Source organism: Hetaerina americana, unplaced genomic scaffold (assembly GCF_022747635.1).
Source record: "Hetaerina americana unplaced genomic scaffold, ioHetAmer1.1.p SCAF_2, whole genome shotgun sequence".
In the NCBI taxonomy this organism is placed as follows: domain Eukaryota; kingdom Metazoa; phylum Arthropoda; class Insecta; order Odonata; family Calopterygidae; genus Hetaerina; species Hetaerina americana.
Window position 1 is genome coordinate 66,052,662 of NW_027286763.1, and position 22,328 is coordinate 66,074,989.

Here is a 22,328-nt window from a genome sequence, read left to right on the forward strand (position 1 = left end):
TGCGTTTCAACAATCATGGCTTTTCCAGGCTCGCAACCACTAAATTTTATTACCTATCGCTTTACAGTAGACCTATCAACAGCAGCGGCACCATAAGCAGCCTTTAAACAATGATGAATCTCAGTAGCAGTCATTATTTAAGAAGTTAAAAATTCCATTACAGCATGCTGATTGACCCGCGTTGACATAGCACTAGAACAAGGCTCCATACTTTGGCTTCTCGAAATACTATATACTGGATGAACGCAACGACCTAAAACTTTGCATGAGTATTGAGGGGGAATGTTACTTCCACATACCATCTGGCGTGCTTCGGAAGGTCATTTCGTTCGCGCTCTATAAGCATGTTTGCATTACTTTTCAGCCTACCGTCGTATAAATAAATAAATCACTAATTCCACATACTTCCTATCAGTTTGAGGTGCGGGCGTAACGGCAGCAGGAAATAGTGTTGGTAGAAATGGAAATTCATTGTGTAAGAAAAGAGAGATATACAAGTAAATGAAGCGGATGGAGCGAGTCTGCAATGAAGAAGACTGATAACAGATTTTGGGAAGACATCTATTGAAAACCTTAAAAAGTAAATGGGATAAATGTATTGAGAGCGTTATTTGTATCACCATATTTAACAAAATAGAGTGTATTTCAATTATAATCATAGGTGCATGTTAGTTTAACAATAACTGAAGGGGCTACAGTCAAATTTTCATTTTATAATGACGTCATTGTCCCAACAGGATAAATAAAATAACTCACGCCAAAAAACGGATCAGGTAAAATTGGCAATTTTCAAAAGAAACGGCATATTGGCAAAGTAGCTTTCATAGTTTTCTCTTCAGCTGCGAAAGTAAAACCGACTTCATCGGCTTCAGGCAATAAGTCTCATACATTATAGTGGCATCAACATTTTGATCAATCGAGGTTTCGATTTCATAGAACACCGCTAAAAACCTACCCATACATACATACGTATGCAGGTATTTATTTATTTAGTACCCTGCGAGCCACCACTAGGCTATGTGGCAGGGGGTGATTACACACCAGACTACCCTTGTCCCAAAACACCTTTCCCTCCTAATGCGGTCGGACAAACTTTATTCTGATCCCTTATCGTTCGTGGGAAGAATTACTTCTTCAATCTATCTGTTCTGCAATTAATCTCTCGAATTTAATTGACATGATCTCCCTGACCTTAAACGCTGGGGCTAATAACAAATTTTCAAAATCGTTGCTAAAGAGACAACCTTTTAATTTATGTAAGGTATTATGAAAACCTAATTTATACGTGTCAAAGCTGTTACTCTATCGTATTGTTCTCGGGAAAAAATGAAATCTCAAAATTATCCTTGTTAACAATGGTACCACTATTATTCGGCTGGTATCCACTCCGCAGAATATAATGCATGCAATATAGTTATTCATCAATCATTTTACAATCAAATTATTCATAGTTATCAATCTAATCACTAATGTTTGGTTTTATCTTCCATGATACGAATATGAATATCTTGTATATAAAATCGAGTTTTCAAAATTTATTACGTCTTCTGGAAGCTAATGTCTCGAATTTACCTCAGACATACAGTTACTACGCTAATATATGATTTGGAAGGGTTCCCATCCTGAACCCTAGAAAATTTTAGTCACAATGTTCAATTTATCGTAATTAATTTTCATATCTCACTGCCCTACGAAGAACACGATATACTCATAATTCTGTTATCTAGCCTACCTCATGAGGGAACAAATATTAGACACATACTCCCAGTGAGGCCTAACAAGCTAGTGGATAAAAACAATTAAACATTACCTCGAAGGTCGGTTTGGTAGGTGATCGTAGAGTTCACCCAGTACTAATCCCGACGGCACTCACGCATCATGGTAGGGGGACAAGTTCCTTTCCGTGTACCGGTTATGGTTTCCCAGGATGATCTGATACCCGACAAATCACAAAGCATGGGTGGTGCTGAGGGTGTCCAGAGAGGTTTCGCCCGGAGAATTCGGGCTTTTCTGTCATCTGTGGGCGAGGTAAAGGGAAAATGAGATTTTTATTTATTCTCATGAATTTAACGGGAGACGCTTCTCCGTCGTTACATATACATGTGATGGCATTGTCACTAAAGTTTACTACCCACAGGATGGCTGCTGGTATTTGGAAATATTTCATCAGGGTAAGTTGTTCACTTGGAGTCGCTATCGCCCTTTGATCAGCAACGCGATAGCCCATGAAGACAAAATTTGGGAAGTTTTGAAAATGCGTTCAACTGTTCCCTTAAGATTAGGGATGGAATCCGATATATTATTTGGTCATTCAGCCCCAAGAGCCGTCGTTCACAGTTTAAGTAGTCTTCCCTTTCCTCTAGAAGGAGGGGCAAGCCTAGGAGGTTTACCTGGATCGTTATTCACTCGTTTCTCATGCACCAACCGCTCCATTGGGGTAAATGTTATCCATTCAGAGAATCCCGATGACTATACGGAAATTATTATTATTATATTCCAGAACCAGAGCAAGTGAAATATCAAAGCCGCATAAAAATAATGCATTACGCAAAATCTCCAACGCCTATAGGGTTTGTATTATAATGGAAAATAAAATTTCGGTTAATTATTGGTTGCACAGTGCATAGGCCATAAAATGAGCCCATTAACATTCGACAATCTCGATCCAGGGAAATATCTGGGCGACGAAGAACGAAGCATCGGCTTATTGTGCGATGTCGGGAACATTTTTGTGCACGTAAGAGGCCATGGCTAATGGCAAAAAGGAAGTATCCGACCGGCTGCTCTGAAAAGTCCCTAGGTACCTAACTAGTCACCAAAAAATTAAAACTTGAGGTCTTCTGGATGCTATATAACCTGATTCGATAGAGGTCGTCCATTGAATGAAGAATCGCATTGCCGTGGTTAATAATGCTCTAGGACAAAAACCAAATGCATTCTAGCGAAATGACGAAATCTGGAAGTAAAAAAATGACTGGAAATTGTGTAAGGTAAGTAGAAGGGGTAGAGAAGCTAAAAACGCTGAAAATCCATTCCAATGAATTCACAAGAATATTATTGTTCTTAGAATGGCTGAATATGCAGTACAATATGTATGACAAGTTTTAACCATTGTTAATTTCAAAACGGTAAAATAATATCGTCAAATCTTCCCATTTCATGCAAATGATTACATTATTATATTATATATACTATACGATTACATGTTATTTGAGAGTTTAAATATACGTGTCTTAATTCAATACTTCCAGTTTTCCATTCATTTCCCAAAAAATATAGACAGAGTATGAGAAATATTCCTCATTTGTTCAACATTTTCTGTAATCGTTTCATATGATTTTTGAATACCTGCATGGCATGTGCTTCCTCTATCGGCCAAAACGTCAACTTTCAAATTTCATAAATAGGTATTTCGGACACGTGCTGCTCTCTACTACGGTCTTCTAGAAGTAGTTTGAGTTCGAAAAAATTACTGTTATTCTGGTTATTCTGCTGAAACCACGAAAGGAAGTCGGGGTAGTCAGTGTCAAGGAAAGTACTATGATAAACACGTTAAGAGGCTGTTCCTTCGGATATTCCAGGACGTATGTTTTGCCATGAGTTTGAATCTTCTTTATTTTCATATAAGACTTCTGTTTTTCAAGCGTGTTCTTTAGTATTATAATTCCGGGGGAAACGATGTAGAAAGATTCTAACTGTGAGCGTCAGCAATAAACTTAAGACGTTACAGAGCCAGGGCCGATGTGTATGTGACGGTGTGCGTGTGACTTTAATTATTTCTGTTATTATTGATCTCTGCTGGATAACTGATTCAACTATTTAATGATGAACCTGTATCGACGAGGAATGATCTTTGCGACATTCTTAGGAAGTTGCCTTACATTAGCTCTTTCCGGAGCTGCCATGGGAACTAAGCATTGGGTCGAGGCCCATGCACGCCGCACCTCAAACCCCAATGATTCTGACGGAAGGATCCATTTCGGCCTCTTCTATGGATCTAAGTATCTCAATGTTGCATACGGCTGGAGGAGATACGATATTGATGGTAAGTGCATAGTTTTGATAGAGGTCGGTCGTTGAAGTCACCCAAGCATCGTGATCAATATGCATTGTGTAGCATTCATTTTCAAACGGAAATAACTAATACCGATTGAAGTGTGGGAATTGTGAAATATGTAGTCCCTTAAAACTTCCATGTACTCTTGCTTTCACGGGCTGTTTCTATTTTTGAACTGCTGTTACACTTGATTTGAATGCAAAACAAGTAATCAATTTCGTATGATATCGTTGTTTAAACTCATTGTTAGTGAGTTGAGTTCAGAGCTGATGGTTTTTAGTAAAATTATTTTCTCTCTCCGAATACTTCGCAATAAACTATTTTGTGTGTAAAAGTGAAATTACCATTTCCAAATCGCAACGATTTATTTTAAATACGGCCACCTTATTACGGGCTCATAGTTTGACAGAGTTTGTCTTGTTTCGCAAAATAGTTTCATATTCATGGCATAATTTGTTGGGCGTGGTCCGCAGATTTCATTTCTGAATTATATATTAGACCATACATTTTTTTTTGCTTGTTGAGCGTATTCTGCGGAGTGGATACCAGCCGAACAATAGTGGTGCCATTGTTACCACGGATAGTACTACTCTCAGGCTTTTCTAAGTTTATCCTTTGTAAACAGCAATCCACGTAACAGATACTGTGGCACAGTACGTATTAATGTTTATTGAGTTCGTACTATCTACGTAAATCTATTAGTAGTCTATCAATACTAAATGTTATTCTTTGTAACAAATTTCTTGTTGTTAATTTTTCTAAATATTATGAGTTGCGATTAATTTATAGAAGCAATACACTGAAACGCGATAGCAATAATGTGTAACATGCCGATGTAAATTCCTTTGATCATAGGAAATAACAGAAACTCGACGTTGTACATTCCCCAAAGAAATATACGATTCACCAACCATATGCCCCTGCATTGCTGGATGTGCGTATTCCCAACCTATTTTCCTCATAAGTCCAAAACGTGTGTGAACATATATCGTAAATGTTTGAATCAACCACTGCATCAAAGGTGAAAAATCCCTGAAAGATATGATTGCTCGAGGACAGAAGCTGCTGGATCCAGATATCGCAGTCTTACCAAAATTCGTATTCTACAAAATCTTACCGGAAAAATTCCGCGGAATTAGTTAAAACTATTTCCGAACATTAAGCACATCACAATTATTGGAAGTTCTTAGATGGGAGCTGCTATAGCTGAGAGATACCTGTAGATTCCATAAGAGTCTCAAGTTTACGAGAAACCAAATCGTTCGGGATTGTTGCAGACGCTGAGGGAATAAATTGCACCCCACGCAATTAATAAACTTATAGATAATTAGGAATTAAGGGGTTCGCATCAATCCATATAAGGAATCCTTTTTCCTGTGCACAGTTCTTGAGCATAGCAATAGAAAGCAGTAGGCGTAACATAAAAGTTAAATATGAAAGTAGTTTCAAAATTCTTAAGCTGTAGAACCTTTTGATTAAATTGTAAATTTGTTATTCTCAAGATTCATGATGAATTTGTCAATTTCTTGAAACGGCTCACATCTAACGCATCTGCCGTACCTCTCTAATGCTTACATAAGACGTAGAAGAAAAGCCCATTGTTGACCACTTTTCGTCTCCCGCCCCTCTGCGCAAGATTTAATGTAAGATCAGATAGTCATAAAACAATCCCACGTTATGGAAAGAGTCCGAGCGTGCCAAATACAAGATTATGCTAATCCAAATGAATGAGTGAAATGCTACTGGTTAAGTTAAATGTTAATCTGCACGGAAGACGACTAATTACTTGCATGTATTCCTGAAAAATATATTTTTATTTATTGTTGATTAGATAATTAATTTCATTACCTTAAAGTGACTAATATCCACGAAGAAGCACGATAATGATTAATTCCAGATTTATATTGTACCATTTTTAGCCCTCGTATATCGGGTTCTCAGTCGCATGGTTGCCTTCTACATTAAGTATATTTGGCGTTTAAAAAAGATAGATGGTTGTTTTGAAATTTTAATTCTTGTCAACCTGTCCATATTTCATAAACGTGACTTCATTTAGCTGTGGCGTTTTTCTTGTGACTTTCTTTCCTGGCCGTGGCCCAGATTGTCCTCGTATTTTTGTGAAAAACTGCTTTGTTTCGCATTGACACCTACTTTCGGGGTCGGGTGAGTTGATTCAACTACCGCGGCATACTAGAAGCCATTCACTCTATAGTGTTTGGTGTCTTTATCAATTTAAAGAGACGGTTGTGAAAGGATGTAAGTGTATTTCATATAACCAGTGCCCAAGTTCTGCTCAGGCCTCCCACGGGTTTCGAATCGAATTTGGTTTGCAGCTCAAGGCGATATAGAATTCAACTTGATTACTAAGTACTCGTATTTAGATTTTGACGTGCCATTTCAAATCCCTCCAATGACTGACTGTTTGAATGAGGGTATAGGCCATTAATGATCGCTCGCATGTTCAATTCTATGGGAAATAATAAATTCTCGAATGTGCTCCTGTTTCCGTCAATGTTGCGATTTGAAATTATTTAATAAATACACCACTATCAATAAAATTTTAATCTTAACCTAGGTTCTTGGGCGAAATTTATCACACACACGTCAAAGAAATGTGAAAGTGGCAATTAGGGAATTATTGTGGCCCCACCACGCATTGGCAGATTGGAACGCCATGATAAAATAGGAGTAACACCCCATCACTTACAAATTTAATTGAGTATTCTTCTCTCGCTCGATACGCAATCATACCAAAATTAAGCGTGTATACATCCATAATGTCAAAGTGTAGATAATCATTAGTTTGTGTGAAAATCAATGTTTATGTGCAAATATATATTTATGCATAAGTGCATATTTGTCCATAAAGTCTGGTGCCTTAACACCCCCCGCGGCGTCTTGCAGGGCGTTGTGTAAATGGAGTTCCACTATTTACAATACTTTGAAAACAATAGAATTCGAGAGTGGACCTGCTTAAAAATGCAATGACTTGAAATGTCATTTTCACCAAGTGTTTTTCAAAAGATTAGAGAACTGAAGGAAAAATAAAGTACGTGTGTCTGTCTTAAAGACTAGGTATCTTATTCCGGATCTGAAATTTTTCTGATCTGAAGTTGGTAGTAGTTTCTTATCTCAGTTTCAAATGATTCTTAATCAAACATGAGTTTCTACCAGTCGGGAAAAACGTTATAAGTCGTTCTTTTATGTGAAAAAATATGCTGAATATGTTTGGCGAGCATCTCCTGTTCTTGTTTCGATATTACAGTGTATTTTAAATTCCTTCTTACTGAAATAGGTATGAATGACAGTTGTCCTGAATACAGTGTTTCGAGGCTCTTTTATGTAGAACTGAGTAGCAACTAACTAGTGTCATCGGTGATGGGAAAGAGAGTCAACACACCATTCGTCAACCAAGCTCGTCGCATTCCAAAGCACAGACGTTTTATCAATACCGCTAAGAAGGCAAGGTCTATGTTTGTTTGTGCTGCGATTTGTTCCTTATGGTACCCACGGAAAATTATTTTGTGAATTAGATGTAAACATATTTTGTCACCGAATACCACGCTTAAAATCCAAAGTAAGCCAAAAAGAACTATTATGCACAAAAAGCGAAGTTCGCACACAAATTCCTCTTAATAAAAAGTTATTCTATTAGTTCCATCCATAACTCACATCATTACTTTATTCCAAAAGTAGAGGGAAAAGCCTATCGTCATAAACATGGTAAATCGCGATAGTATATGTTACACAATTCAGAATACTGATCGTGCGGAATAATTGACGCAGTTACTTAAACCAAGGTGTGACCGGCGCGAAAAACACCGCGGATCCATGAGATATCGTTTAGGTTCCTGGGCCACTCGTATCCCTGGCTAATTTTACCTTAGAGAGCAAACCAATTTCAGTGAGAGGCTGAGAATAGTTCCTCATCGTTAAGGAATGTTATCGATTGTACAATTAATGGTTCAAATGAAAAAAAAAGTGTATCGCCCAATTTCCAGCTTTTTACGTTATTTCATTGCCACACTTAACTGTGGGATTTTGTTTTTGAATTACGCAAAACTACGCGAGAAAACTTCTAATGACAAAAATCGTATGCATGCTAATACCAGGTAGTTACATGATCGGCGGCACAATAACGCAGTTAAGCATGAAGCTGCCGCGGAAATAGTCATGGGCGGATAATTCCTGAAGAAAATAATTTTTTTCTTTGATCCCGGTGTGCACTGAATTGTGTATTTTAAGGCGCGGCGTTCCGAAAATGTGAGTTTAAAGGGATTTCGAATGCTACGACGAATCTGGAGAACAGAAAACGTTGAGCAGCATGATGCGTCGCATAAAGAAAACATTCTTCTTTGGCTTTGGCCACCTTGGTGTTAACATGGTAATACCCTTTCACTGTCATGGCCATGGTGTCACCGCACTATTACGGAGCACTGCCTGAAACGTGTTCCATATTAGTCCGTAAATGCTCGATCATTACGAGCCACCGTATTGTATTGAATTCTTCCATTATGATATTTCTTCAAGGAGGAAACAGTTAATGTGAGGTCACGTGTGACATGCTGTACGCTTAAGTTACCCGTGAACCTCGTGTATGTGTATGTATTAAAAAACAACCATAAACACAGTAATCAACCCGAAGGTCGGTTTGGTAGGTGATGGTAGAGTTCACCCAGTACTAAGCCCGACGGCGTGTGAAATTCACACATCACGGTAGGGGGGCCAGTTCCTTTCCCTGTGCCGGTTATGGTTTCCCAGGAAGACCTGAAATACCCGAAAAATCACATAGCTTGGGTGGAGCTGCAGGTGCCCAGAGTGCCTTGCCCGGGAATCGAACCAGGGACCCTCCGGTCAGCAGTCCAACGCTCTACCCACTGGACTACCGCGACCCACATATATATTATATATATATACATATATATATATGTATATATTATAGGAATGTGTGTGTTTGTGTTCCTATCCCTTTTCCTTGTATCTTCGTGATATATATATTATATACTATATATTTCGTGTTTGAATGTGTGTATATATATATTGTATATATATATATATCAGTAATTTTTCCAGACAATCATTATTTTTCAAGCAATATGATTTCAAGGCTATCAACCCTTTTCGCAGAAATGACGCCAAAATTCACCGGCTGCTCGTATGCAAAAAATATGCTACTGCATGTTTTCTATCGCTTAATTTTGCGTTGAATATTCAGCTTATTTTTACCCCGCTACCAAATGGGATTAATTTCTTAGTTGTCTGTATTGATTCCTTTCATGATATAAGTTTGTTCAGGTTCTCATTGTTCTCTATGCTAAGAAATACGGGTACAATGCGCCTATCATTCACCTTTAACTAAAATATTCTTACTGCATGATGAGGCATGCCATTTTAGTACCTTAAAATTCATTTACTATAGCGTCAGATTCCCATATTATGCGGTTTGCACGTTGGGAACGATAGGTGAACAATAATTATTTTCTGATCTATGGATGTTTCCTTTGCCCGTTACCTTTTCATTAGGCGTGTCAATAATAATATTCGTTTGGAAAAGAGACCACCATTAATGTTTCGCGAACATTATGAACAGCCCACTCTGTTCTTCATCGGTCAACAATGCGTTCAGACTAAGCAAATATGCCGCGGTTGTCCAGCGAAAAGTTATTTTATCGAGGAAAATGTGATGTGTAAACCACGATCAGCCGTACCTCAGATGGGATTACTATAATCGTTATTCATTAACATACTACCTTAATACATATTGGTTGATCATCTTGTCATCGGTTTTGTGGGCATGAAACTCTGGAGAAGACTTTCTTTCCAGACGTGCATGCGAAACGGTAAAACAAACCGTGCTCTCTCCGTTTTTGAACCCCGAGAAAATTTTCTCAACTAGATGATGACAGCTTGCCTTTCTCTTCCGAAGCGTATTCCATATCAACATTTTCCTCTCATGCTTTATTTTTCCATTGTAGAAACCACCCACCTCCCACGCTACCTTTTGTCTGTGGAATCACTTGTTGTTTGTCCATTTCCCATGGCCGGTGCCCTCTGCCCCCTCCCTATTTCTCCATCCACCGCCCACACAACACTTTCCACCTCACCTACCGACGCACCCGCTGTCAGTTACGATCCTCGCCCCCGTCTTCGTCGTCACCGTTATTGTTATCATTATGCTCCTTCTCTCTGTCCCCTCCCAAACCCATCAGTGTTCGACCATTTTCATTTCAAACCTCTCCACCTGCCTACTTCTTTGAAGGCTGTTTTTTTTCGTCTCCCTGCATCTCCCCCGCCTCCTCACAACCTTCAAACGCACCCCATTTTAACCGCTACCACGATTTCCACTCCCCCTCGTTCTCTCCTCCTACCCTCCACCCCCCACACCACCGGCCCCACCCACCCACGAACCTCCCCTCCCCCCTAGTCGCCCCCACTATTTACCTCCTCGCCACCCCCTTCCTTCGTCCCTTCTGCACGTGACGCGGTTCACCTACAGCCAACCGACGCGCACTCCCACCGCAGGGCAGGTGCCCCGTGCAGCCGTAAGCACTGAAGCTAGACGGACTGAAACGACGGCGACCAAAGCGTCCCCTCACACTAACCCTGCACGTGCGTATTGGTCTGGGGAATACGCTTCTTCGTTTTGAGTCCGTCTCTCTTCGTCCGTTTTACTTGCTCGGAAATTTCCCGCTCATCTGCGTTGTTTACTCGTCGGAATTCCGAAAGACTCTTCACATCGCGTCCGGGGTTCACGATTGGTTTGAGGAATGCCGCGGTAAAACATGCAGCAATTGTCAGATACTCGTACAGCCCGAAACCAATGGAGCCAGTTCAGTGTTAGGTTTGAATAAGCTATCGGGTGCGGATCCAAATTCAAGGTAACCGCTGGGCGGACGAGGAGACGGGGGATGAAAAGACAGAAAATGTACTTGCCTCTTAATGATATCATGATTCGGCGTTTATTAGAAATAGCAGAAAACGGACAAAATATCACCAAGCGAAATCTATTTATCTCCGCTCCAATTCAAGAAAGTGTGCCGAAATCCTATGCATGCAAGCATTTCCAGTTTAGAGCGGCGGATGGAATTTGATGCCACGGAATCGGAATTCATGTACTTACGTGGACTTTGAATTCGTGTATAAGCAGTAGAATTTAAATACTAGTACGTTATCGAGATCCCTTATTTTACTCCCATTTTTCATGTTGCATGTCGACCACGGACGGGAATCTTTCAAAATGACGCATTCTGGCTAAGGGTGGACATTTATTTCTTATCTGGAGGTATAACAGGTGTACTACTTACAGAATACCGTTGTTGCTTAGACAGAATAAAAGGCGTTCCTTTTCCTGCTCGCTAAAACGTATTTCATGTAATAGGTATGCCTAACCGCCTCCTATTCAGCTTGCATTTCCCCCTCTCCACTTTAGTATTCTTAACGCAACGGCATCGTAAATGGGTGAGGCAGCATCTGCGGTTGGTCACCCCGGATGTTTACCTCTGAATTCTCACGTGCATGGATAACAAGATTACAAAGCGGCTTTATTTTGATCAAGAACAAGATTGTTGCCACTTCATTTTGTATTAACCAAATTAAAACGTCTGGGAGGACCGTTGGACCCAGGAGTGTGTTTCATAAAGACTTTTCCTTATTCATTAAGAACCTCAAGGATGCGCCTTCCATGATTCCAATCATTTATCGTCATTTCCCGACCGACATTTCACATTACCTGTCTCTCATTGTTCATCCTTGGTCTTCATCTGTAAATTTTCCCCTCCATGTTTTTTCAGTTATGATTTTCAGAAAGTTATTGTGCTTCTGGCCATGCCCAATTAGTTTCCATCTTGTTCTCCTAAGTGTCCTCAATAGGCTTCTCTCTTCCCTCACTCTTCAAAGTACTTTTATTTGCTTCTTTTGTCTTTACATTTTAATTTTTGTACTCGATTTCGGCTATTAATATGCTTTCACCGAAAAATATGCGATTGAACAATAAGGAAGGAGAACTGTTTCAAATTAACATTTCTTAAATAATATATTTTTGATAAGTGCGTTAAGTAGAAGTAAATCCAATAGTTAAATCTTTAATGCCTGAGGATGTCCAGAGGTTGGGATTGTGGGTACAGCGGAGAATTAAGAAAATATTTTGAGACAGAAGAGGGAAAACGATTTTTCCTATATATATATATATATATATATATATATATATATATATATATATATATATATATATATATATATATATATATACACACACACACAATACTGGTGTTTAGCAGGGGAAAAATGCAAGGTTGCTAGAAGATATTCGAAGGGGATAGAAGAAATGGGTGAATGTACTTGGAGGTTATGGGATCCTGGAAGGCTCCTTTAAAAAGTAGAATCTTGGACAAGCGGGAGGTAAAAAATGAGGGAATAAGCATTTTGGATAGCACGAAGGAAGGTAAGACGTCTGAAAAAATGCAGAATCAAACTATCTAAGGCAATCAAGAGGAAGTTAACCTTAAATATACCTACGTCATAGTTGTAAGGAAAAATCCAAAACCAGGCCTCAATACGCTGGCGGCTTGTTATGATGGGATCTAATAAATATGGATTAAAAAGGCCATTTAACTAAAATGTAGTCAAAGACGAGCACTCGGGATGCGTCGATCAGTCTTTTGGTGTGGGTAGGAATTGAAGTCTGTCCTACAATCGGTTCTGTACCTCGGGTTTCAAGTCTTAAGTCTCTAGACCTGCGTTATTTCGTAGCAGAGGTAATGATGTCTCGAGGCCAAATTCTTGTGGCAGATGGTTGTATTTTATCTGTCGAGACATCAGGTTTCTCTTTTCAAACTAATCAGCGTCAGCCAGCTGCCATATTAAGGATTCGCACAATTCGCGAGACTTCATCGACAAGACATGGCCTCGCAAGAATAAAGATCAGAGCGGCCTTTATATAAAAGTCAAACTTTTTTTAGTTGGTACATTGTATAGTTTCCTTTTCAACATGCGTGAGCCCACCCCTGACTAAAGTCTTCGCCTCCTCTAGGGGTCGCGGACTCTGGACGCACAACTTGCGTAACACCGCATATGACATGTGCGGTCCGCTGCAGGTGATATTTCCTCGTCAGTTCTATACGCGTGCATTTACTCTTTTCCATTAGAAGTGATACGATGGTGGGTGGCGTAGGCACTTTGGTTTCTCGTGTCTTTTATTAATGAACATAACGTGCTGATGATTGCAACGGGTTTCTTGTTATAAGAATGAAACACAAGGTATTATTCACATAAAATAGTCTATCTCATTAATTTCGGTCGAAATACGGGGGGCATTTTTTTCACCCTAAATAAAGTTCACACTTTTTTTATAATTTTTTAATTGCTAGTGACTCCAGCAGGATACCACACCGTGGGACACACCGTGACTATTTCTTTCCCAAAGATACCCCGTAATCTATTTATTTGGCTCACACGGTGTTGATTTTGGGTGTCGACATCAAATTCATTCATCACTCGAGAACAGTAATTAAAAATGTTGGCTTTCTCTCATTTGAAGAAATTTGTGATCGCTGGAGTGCTGGCGATGAGAAAGTTTTTTTTTATTGTCATTGTAAGTTCACTTTTTCTCTACTATTGTTTCACCTGGGAATTTAAGCGGGCATCCACAATTTATGGAAACAAATACGCAACCAAATTAAGAAAAGTTCAATAATTGTGATTGGTTTTATTTATTTATTTATCGATTTAATTGGGCGAGGTTGAGACTTGTAGTCCCTTCTTCCACCTAACCCTTTATTGGTTGAGTGAGTATTGCTGCGAAGGATGTCATCGTCTGTTGGCGGCAACATTGCTGATGTAATAAATGCATTGTCTGAAAGTAAGTGCTTTAGGGGAATGGTGCGATCGGTGCCAATTTCAGTTGCGCTCTAAAGCATACCATAACCTTTTTGACGAAAATATACTACGGTATATCCGAGTACATGGGCCTGAGGATCAATAAGTAAATAATATGCTGTGTGTGGCATTTATTTTTCAGGAATTTTTCCTGTAGAGCATATATGATTGCAATTACGTTCATCTCTTTAGAGCGCTAAGTTTTTAATGTTTATAAGCAATACTGCCGTTCTCTGAAAAATTCCTGAACTAGAAACCGACAAAGGAATAAATTTGCATTCCTGTCATTTCTGCATAGCAATGATTCGTAACCGGTTTCCGGGGGGACAACTACAAGGAGATTTCTTGTTTTGCTCTCCTCCTGTTGAAAAATGTGCATTACTCAAGGGGCATTCGCTCCGCTCCCAAGTGTATCGTGTTTTTATCTATATTCACTTATATTTCTAGCCAGTCAATGAAAATTTTATTGGAATTCCGGAAAGAGCACTTTCTTAACTAATTGCGGGGGAATACTTAATGACCTCTTTTCTGTTACATGCCATTGTGATTGCCTCTCTCTTTTTATTTATGAAGTGCATGCTTAAACATTTGAAAACCGAAATGCTGATAGAAAAAGGTCAAACGTAATTCATTATCGTGATGCTTAAGTCCGAGTGTTGGATTCTATCACATTCTCAGTTTGAATAAAAATGCCCCCGTTCAAATTTAGATTGATGTATTTTTTGAAAGTAAATCGGTGGTTGTTGTCTGGTAATAAATTCAGAGTAATATTATATTTTTTAATTAAATCGGTGGTTGTTGCCGTGAATAAAATCAGATGTTTTGTTGTAAATAATTAAAAGTATAAAAACCAATAATAATAATTATGAAATTTCAAAGCTGCAACCTGAATGCACTATTGAAACTGCTCAATAAAGGCATGTGCTCGGCATGTTTCTGTCTTAAAGATGTAGTTCCCATGGTGAAGAAGCATCTGACGCTTATACGTCCTCTTATTGGCATACTAAATTGTACTTCAAGTGTTTTCATACCGTGATAAAATTGAAAATGAGTAATGATCATGTTCATCGTTATGAAAATGATATAAAAAAGTGAAAACTGTTGCTTGAAGTCTCTTACAATTAAACATGCATTTTTACTTAATGAGGCAAATAAAATTTTATTTAGTCAAATATTGTCGAGTTATCATTATAATAAAATTATAATACTGGTCAATTGGCACACTTTATTTAAAAATCGACCTTGGTATCGACAGTATATTATGAAGCCAATTCTTTTACATTTGGCCCGATCAGTGGTTACAAGCATTTTAATGAAATGGGCGACTTAGCTGTTTTCTGCTTCAAGATATCGATTCGGCTAGGTCTCGATTTTGGGAAAACTCGCTAAATGGCGTTTTGCAATTCACTGAAGGAATCGGTTTTGTCCTAATTAGTTTAAAGTAAGAATGTGATATCTTTGAGTACCAATATTAGCTGTAGCAGTAGCAGGATACTGTACATAGCGGAGTTTAAAAATAATATTTATTAAAAATGTGTGATTCTGCTCCTACCTCTTATATCTCTAAGGTTTTCGATAAAATTGAGTGAATCTACTGCTTTCGGTTGCGAGAAAGCGATATCTTAACTCCTTACTCCAAACAAAAACTCATTGGCATCTTATCCAAATGCAAGCAAAATATCGAGATCAGTCATCTTTAATTCGATGTTGATTCTTAATTTGTCTCCATTTTGCAGTACAATGTTAATCTGGACGGATTAATGTATTATACTCTTTGAAAATAACATGGCAAAATATGAAAATACGAGAAATAATTCGTATTATGGACGAAAAATTTAACACTCATTGTCGATCCCGCATTGTTAAGCTAAGCCCGATCGTCCCCGGTACAGATGGTCAAGTACATGTACAACAATTCGATGGGTCTCTTTCGGCAAGTTGTGTAACCCACATTAATTAAGCTACTCTGAAATGTGTCCGTGAAGGCAACAGAACGGAATGATTTTGTTTCCTTGGAAGCAAAACTCGGAATTACGCTGAAATGGGAATAATCATAAATTTGGAGCTTTGAGCTCTGCACAGCCGCGGAAATGACGTTTCGGTTCGTGGACTTTCTTTTTACGTCGCATCACCGATACAAGCGGCCGACTTCCATATTTCCCCCGCTATACATAAACCGCTTAGCAATACACGGGGCCCTCACACGATAGCTGGTGCTGGTGTTAAGAGAGATTTAAACGTAGGTCTTAGTGCAGAGGGGCCACTTATCCAGGAAAATTGGGAAAAGTATGGGATTACTCAATTTCTTCGAAAACTCTAGAAAATATGAAGGGAACGAGCCGGATATTTTGAAAATTTCGAGAATTCCCAATGAGAGGGATTTTAGTTTCCTGGTCAGTCGGTGCTTAAAGGAAGCACCTGCGTGCGAAAAACCGATCTTTCTAATCGGGTGGACTGTATTGATGCAAGTGACAGTTGCGGAACGATATCGGATTTTTAATACAATGTAGGTGCGACCACCTCCTGTCCTTTAAATTTCGGCTGCAACTACGGATTTTTAAGAAGGAAACACATCAAAACGACTTGTCTAGTAAGTATTAATCGAAGCGCCTCAGATTATCGTTTCGATAATCGCCAAGGGTCTGCGGCTTTAGAGTGAAATGTGGATAAAATAATAGTAGTAGTTACTAGGGGGAGCGACCGAGGGTTGAAGTCATTTGCGCCTGAAGGGATGAGTAAAAAGGCCGCACGTTCGTCGAAGCATAGGAAAAAGTCAAGAATTTTAATCCAGAATGAGTGGTCACACCGCAGTGGTAATTAACTCTGTCAATGAGAACTTTGCGAATTGTTTGTTGAAAAGTCTATTATATATTTCAGTGGGCACGACAGAAGCTAACATAAACTACCAACCAATTGAGGAGACAACCACTTCGCCTTTGCTGAAGGGATAATTAAATATAGTGCCCCCCCCCCCCTTTCCCATTCTACTCCATTAGTAACGGCTGCGCCACCGCGATTGTGCCAAAACGTGGGGCAGGTGAAAGTTTCCTCATTCGATAATAACGATCCTGGTATCGAAAGGGCCCATTTCAATTCGAGTTTTTTTTAATTCCCGTTCCCAGCCTCCTGCTTATCACAGTTTCTGGTTACGAGAGGAATGTAGGGAGAGAGTGAGCATTTTGCATGGGCTGACTCATCTGTTTGTTCCCGACCGCGTCAGCTTCACCCACGCTGGTCACATGCACGAGCGGCCGGGTCGTGGGGGCGAACGAGATCGTGCCCCCACGCGGCAGACTGAGGTGCAGGAAAAACGAAAGTGCCGTGCAATTCCTTGCGACTCTCATTTCTCTTTGCGTTGGATAGACTGAAAGAAATCGGATTTCGCGCAGCTCCACATGCTGAGGTATAAACTTTTATTCAATCCTGGCTTTCCCCTTCCAAGCGACTGACGAATTAATAACCATGCGTTTTTCGCAAGAAGTCCTGTCGTTCACCAGCTGCGGAATATTTCTTGGCGTCTGCTTCCATTGAACAATCGCCTGACATAAGTTTTACTCTCCGAGTCTTTCGCATCGTATCTCAGGTGTCATAGCCTCTGGTATCTCGGAGGCAGTTTCACCTTGGATCATACTCTGAAATTTATGGCGATATTGTGTGGAAGTCAACATTTTGTAAAAAAATTATATGAATGCAATATTCTGCAAATATAACTTTCCTTGCGATCTAAATTTCAATGGTGATGCATTATCATCTGAACCTGGTGATCATGTATTAGAATTGCTACCGTCGTGGGTAATATTTGTGGAAATTGCATGCATATAATTCCAGAATTTGTGTATGTGTAAATAGCAAATAAGGTTTTCCATTCCACTTCAATTTTCGTTGAAAACGCACTTTTGGAGTAAAAACCTGACCAGAAAAGCTGTTGTGATAGGCGGGGTGTTATATGAAGTTATCAGAATATTTGCTTCAAAAACTGTAAAAATTAGTGTAATCGTGCTGTATTTACTTTGAAAGTTTCATTTAATTCAAATGTGGGTAATCAGTAATCGCATGCCTTCATTACTGGGAAAAATCTTAAAGTTCCATCGTACCGTTGTGATCTTTACTCCTGAGATACTCCCCAATTTCTCACCGAAGCGGGTAATTTTATTTCTAGATAACCTAAAAAGAAATGTTGGGGATTAGCTGGAAGTTAATTGGCTACTGATAAAAGTTGTTGTTCACCCTGAAAATTTATGTAGCCACCAAGTACTCAAACGTGTTGAATTTTTTAGACTTATTTGAAACGTTTTAGATTGAAACATTTAGATACACCTCTCATTATTGTGGGGGATACTTAATATCGAAATGGATTGAGATGCACTTGTTACGCTATGCTTTTGTGCATATTTTGAACGTCTCAATATACCGTTTTCTGCGAGCTGATGGATCTATGAAGTCTTAACTTTTCCTTCCTTCCATCTTTTCCTCCATCTATTTAAATATTTTGTAGAATTCTTAATAAAATTGAAAATTATTTTATCAGAGCTGTCGCACTGTAGCTGCTTTAAAATCAGAACAAGTCAAACTCTAGAAAAGGATGCTTTTCGCCGCACGTAAATTTTCAAAGTACGTTTTGTAAATGATTTTCTCACCCTTGAAAATTATTATTTTGCGTGAAAATGAATGATATACCCCCATTTATTAGGATTTCACATGTTGAATTCCATCATACAATTGACACGGGGATCATTCTTCAAGAGTTCTCATTTTGTAAAAGTTCACTAAGGATGCTCAGTCTTTGGGACGCATGGTTAGTGTCCATGTGGCTAGATAAACTTTAAATGTTCGCCAGATTAAATGTCTCGAATTTTCCTTTTCATTAGGCCTTCATGACCGACATTTGCATTTGGAATGAATAACTGGGGCATGTTTACACATTTAGACACTTTCTGGAACGCCAAGTGTGTTCAAAGTGGTTTCACGTTCCATACAACCGCAAATTGGAATGCCGGGAATTAGCATTTGGCCCTTCATTTATATGTAATGCATTATATTTATGCTTTTTATATTTTATGCCATTTATTGCTTCTTAAATAAATTCAAAAAGAGTTTCATTCCCTGGGACTTCGGAGCGCATTCTAAAATTCTAGTACACTTCCAAATTTGCCGAAATATTTAATGGTAAAGAATTCTCGCGCAGATCCTGACGACGTTTCTCTGAGCTTATGATTTGTCTGTATTCGTCAATTGTTAATTTCCGGACGTATCATAGCACAAGTAAAATTTGTTCAACTGACATGAATCACGTAAGCTTCCATCTATCGTAAATCTTTCATTTATTGACCCACCTTTTAACCATTACCGCTAGAAAATAAATCTTATTTTAGCTATGTCCGTGATTCTTTTTGGGGACTTACTCTGTATAATGTCTAATATACTTTGATAACAACTATTATACGCTCAAAAAGAAGGGCGAACTTAATTAAGGCCTGCAAACGATGGAGAACGTCGAGCTGAATTTTGAGGGCGTTCAGAAGTACCTTGCACTGTTTTACATTAAATACGCCCAACGTAAAGTTATTATACATGCATATCTATCTTCTGCTCCAAATTTTATTCAACCGAGTACCGAGAACACGTATTGTAGTGGCAATACAAGAATTTCGTTGTTAATTACATCATCACACGTCGCAGCGGACAGGTAGCTAATATATTATGCCTCTCACGCGACGTCTTTCTATCAGTATGCTTGGAGCGCAGAAGAATACCTGTACGCACACAACTAACGCACCTTCACAAACTGGAGATAATCGACAAGCGTCAACCTTGACCTCGGCGGCAGTTGGCAATTCTTAATTTCGACCTTGTGAAAAGTATACTAAGTACGATATCACCTAGTAAATCGTTAGAGAAGTGTGCACAGTAATGTGCGTGGTATTACACAACCCGGCTGAGTCCGATTCTGACTTATATGTTCGAACAAACTCGTGTTCTGTCCTAGTCAAGTCTAAGAATAAATGCTTGTCTTTTCGTGCTGGCGTCGTCACGACGTGGAGTGAGGACTTCACTTTGCACGCGCTTTCGTCGGCATACTACCCACAAGCTTTTGAACCCCACGACATATACGGCTAGTAAAGGTCTAATGTGACAGCAGTTTAACCCAGGGATCGCTTTTGGGAAATGACCTTAGCACTACTAGGTAAATATTTATATTTACGTTCGCACGTAATTGCAAGTATATTTACTTAACTTGAAATTGTTTCAAAATAAAGGATGCAATAATATGTAACATGTCTGAAGTGTTGAGACACACACTGTAAATCAAGCCCAGAAAAATAAAGATTTTTCCCAGGTGAATTCCTCCTCCTGGCTGTATACCGACTGGTCGTCATCGTTTTCCATTTAGGAAAGCAACGTTTCATCGGGAAAAAGAACTTTTATTGAGGCCAGAGCTCCATTTGTGGTTTCTGTTCGACCCAAATATGAGTTGCAGTCCCCTAAAATATGGTCGAGCACCAAATTCGTAAACGGTTCTTGTTACATCAATTAGTTCCATCGTTAATTAATATCCTCCTGATTTTTGCAGGGAATAATCCCGAAAGAATTCCAGAAAGTTCAATTATTTTTATTGCTTATGCATCGTACATCAGACTGTCTTTTTTTGCTTGATCACGTCACTCACCCACCCAAGTTTCACATTACGCATGGTATGTAATGTGAGGGATGAAAAAAAATCGAACGCTAATTACCCATGACTCGTCATTTCCTAGAGGCTCAAGCATCTGTAATTTACAGTATTCTCTCACGCCTGATTTTGCCTATAGGTTCAGTTACTGGAGCGCATCTCCCGAATTTCAAATGGAAAGTTCCTTCTCGTTCTAAAATAGGAATATATCTGAAGGGAGTCAATGCATTAGGGTCATTTTTGCCTCGAGGAAATAGGAGACTGGATGGGGCGGAAAAGAGCATTAGTAAAATGATGACGGTTATTGCTAGGAAACAGTCCATTTAAGGTCAGGGACGTGACAAAGAGAAAACACAACGTATAAAAAAGAAACTCGAACGTGATTTGAAATTTTTGGTGGCTCAGCCACCTTCTTCACCGGAAGTGAGAATGGGATTCAGTTCGTTAGTCCTTCCCACCCTTTCACTGAAGAAGGTGGCGGCGCCACCGAAAATTTCATATCGCGTGTATTTATTATGTACGAAATAAACTTATGCACCGGAAAAAATGGAAAAATGTGCATATAATTGGTGGCGAGACATTATCACTCGGAAACAAAGTAGTATGCTCAACATCATCTGAATTTTCGGTGGCTATATAACCGCATTTTTCAGAAGGAAGAGTAAGAATAAAGGAACGGGTAAAGGGGGGTGTGTTCAATCCTCCCAAGTCATCCTCAAAGATCTTAACCCCATCCCACCCTAAAGTAAAACCACGGCCAGTCTACTCCCCAATTGACCCTCAGAAGTACAAAAAACCTTGGCGACATCCTCAATTCCACTAGGACACTCTATAATTCCTCCCTCCTCCCAATATCCCACCGACAATTGTAATCACGCAAGTGGAAAAATCCGTCCCACCCTATTCACTTCCTTCTCCGGAAGAGCCTTCTGAATTTTATTAATCCCTTCTCTCCTCATTTTCCAAACATCCTGTCCATTTCCTCAAATTTAAGCTCTGTCCTGGTCGTTTTACATTGGTCGATGCACCACAGACTACACCTATGAATATCCGCATTGACAACCAAAGAGCCCCCTTCATTCCCTCTTCCCCGTCCTCCCCTCTCTAAGTTCCTTAAACTATACCTCTATTTTGATAACTGATGCAATATACCATCCTGTCCACTCCTCTCATTCACAACCACTTAATTTCAACTTAAAACTGAAGGAGCGTGCATTTAGCTTTTCTAAACAATTTACCTGCATTGCATTGGAAACCCCCTGTTAACCACGCTCATCAGCCGCGACCGATTCTCCTGTCCTCTTCCTCTCAATATCATGGTCTTGGAGGCAGAAGGATGAGTGAATATTAAGTTCTATTGACTTTAGGAGAATAATGGAGACATTGGGAAATTATATTTGAGGGGCAGACTAATGGCACCTGTAAATGTGGTGAGAGAATAGAAAAATATTAAGGCGAAACTTAAAATGTATTGAGAGGGTTATTAGAGGAGATGTTGAAACGTGGTGGGATACTATTATAGGAAAATTACGTACTTTATGGTTAACTTAAGTTAGCTAATTTTTCTAAATACTGATATGAAGTTGTTAGGTAATTTTAAATATAAGTCATCGTTAAAGAAACATTGTGTTGTAGTGTCAATTTTATTCAGCCCCTATTTGCGATAATTGTGAAACATGACCATTGAAATAGGATTTATATTTTATCAGTATTTCACTAACATTTCAA

At 39.1% G+C, this 22,328-nt stretch overlaps 1 protein-coding gene across 1 annotated transcript in view; it reads left to right on the forward strand.

The window, feature by feature from the left end:
* The first annotated feature begins 3,500 nt into the window (after positions 1-3,500).
* The window catches only part of LOC139687737 (clarin-3-like), a 31,910-nt gene continuing 13,082 nt past the window's right edge, over positions 3,501-22,328 (forward strand). Inside the window, exon 1 of the mRNA XM_071585007.1 lies at positions 3,501-4,045. Coding sequence (XP_071441108.1) covers positions 3,823-4,045 — 223 coding nt within the window. The 5' untranslated portion in view covers positions 3,501-3,822. The remainder of the gene's footprint in view (positions 4,046-22,328) is intronic.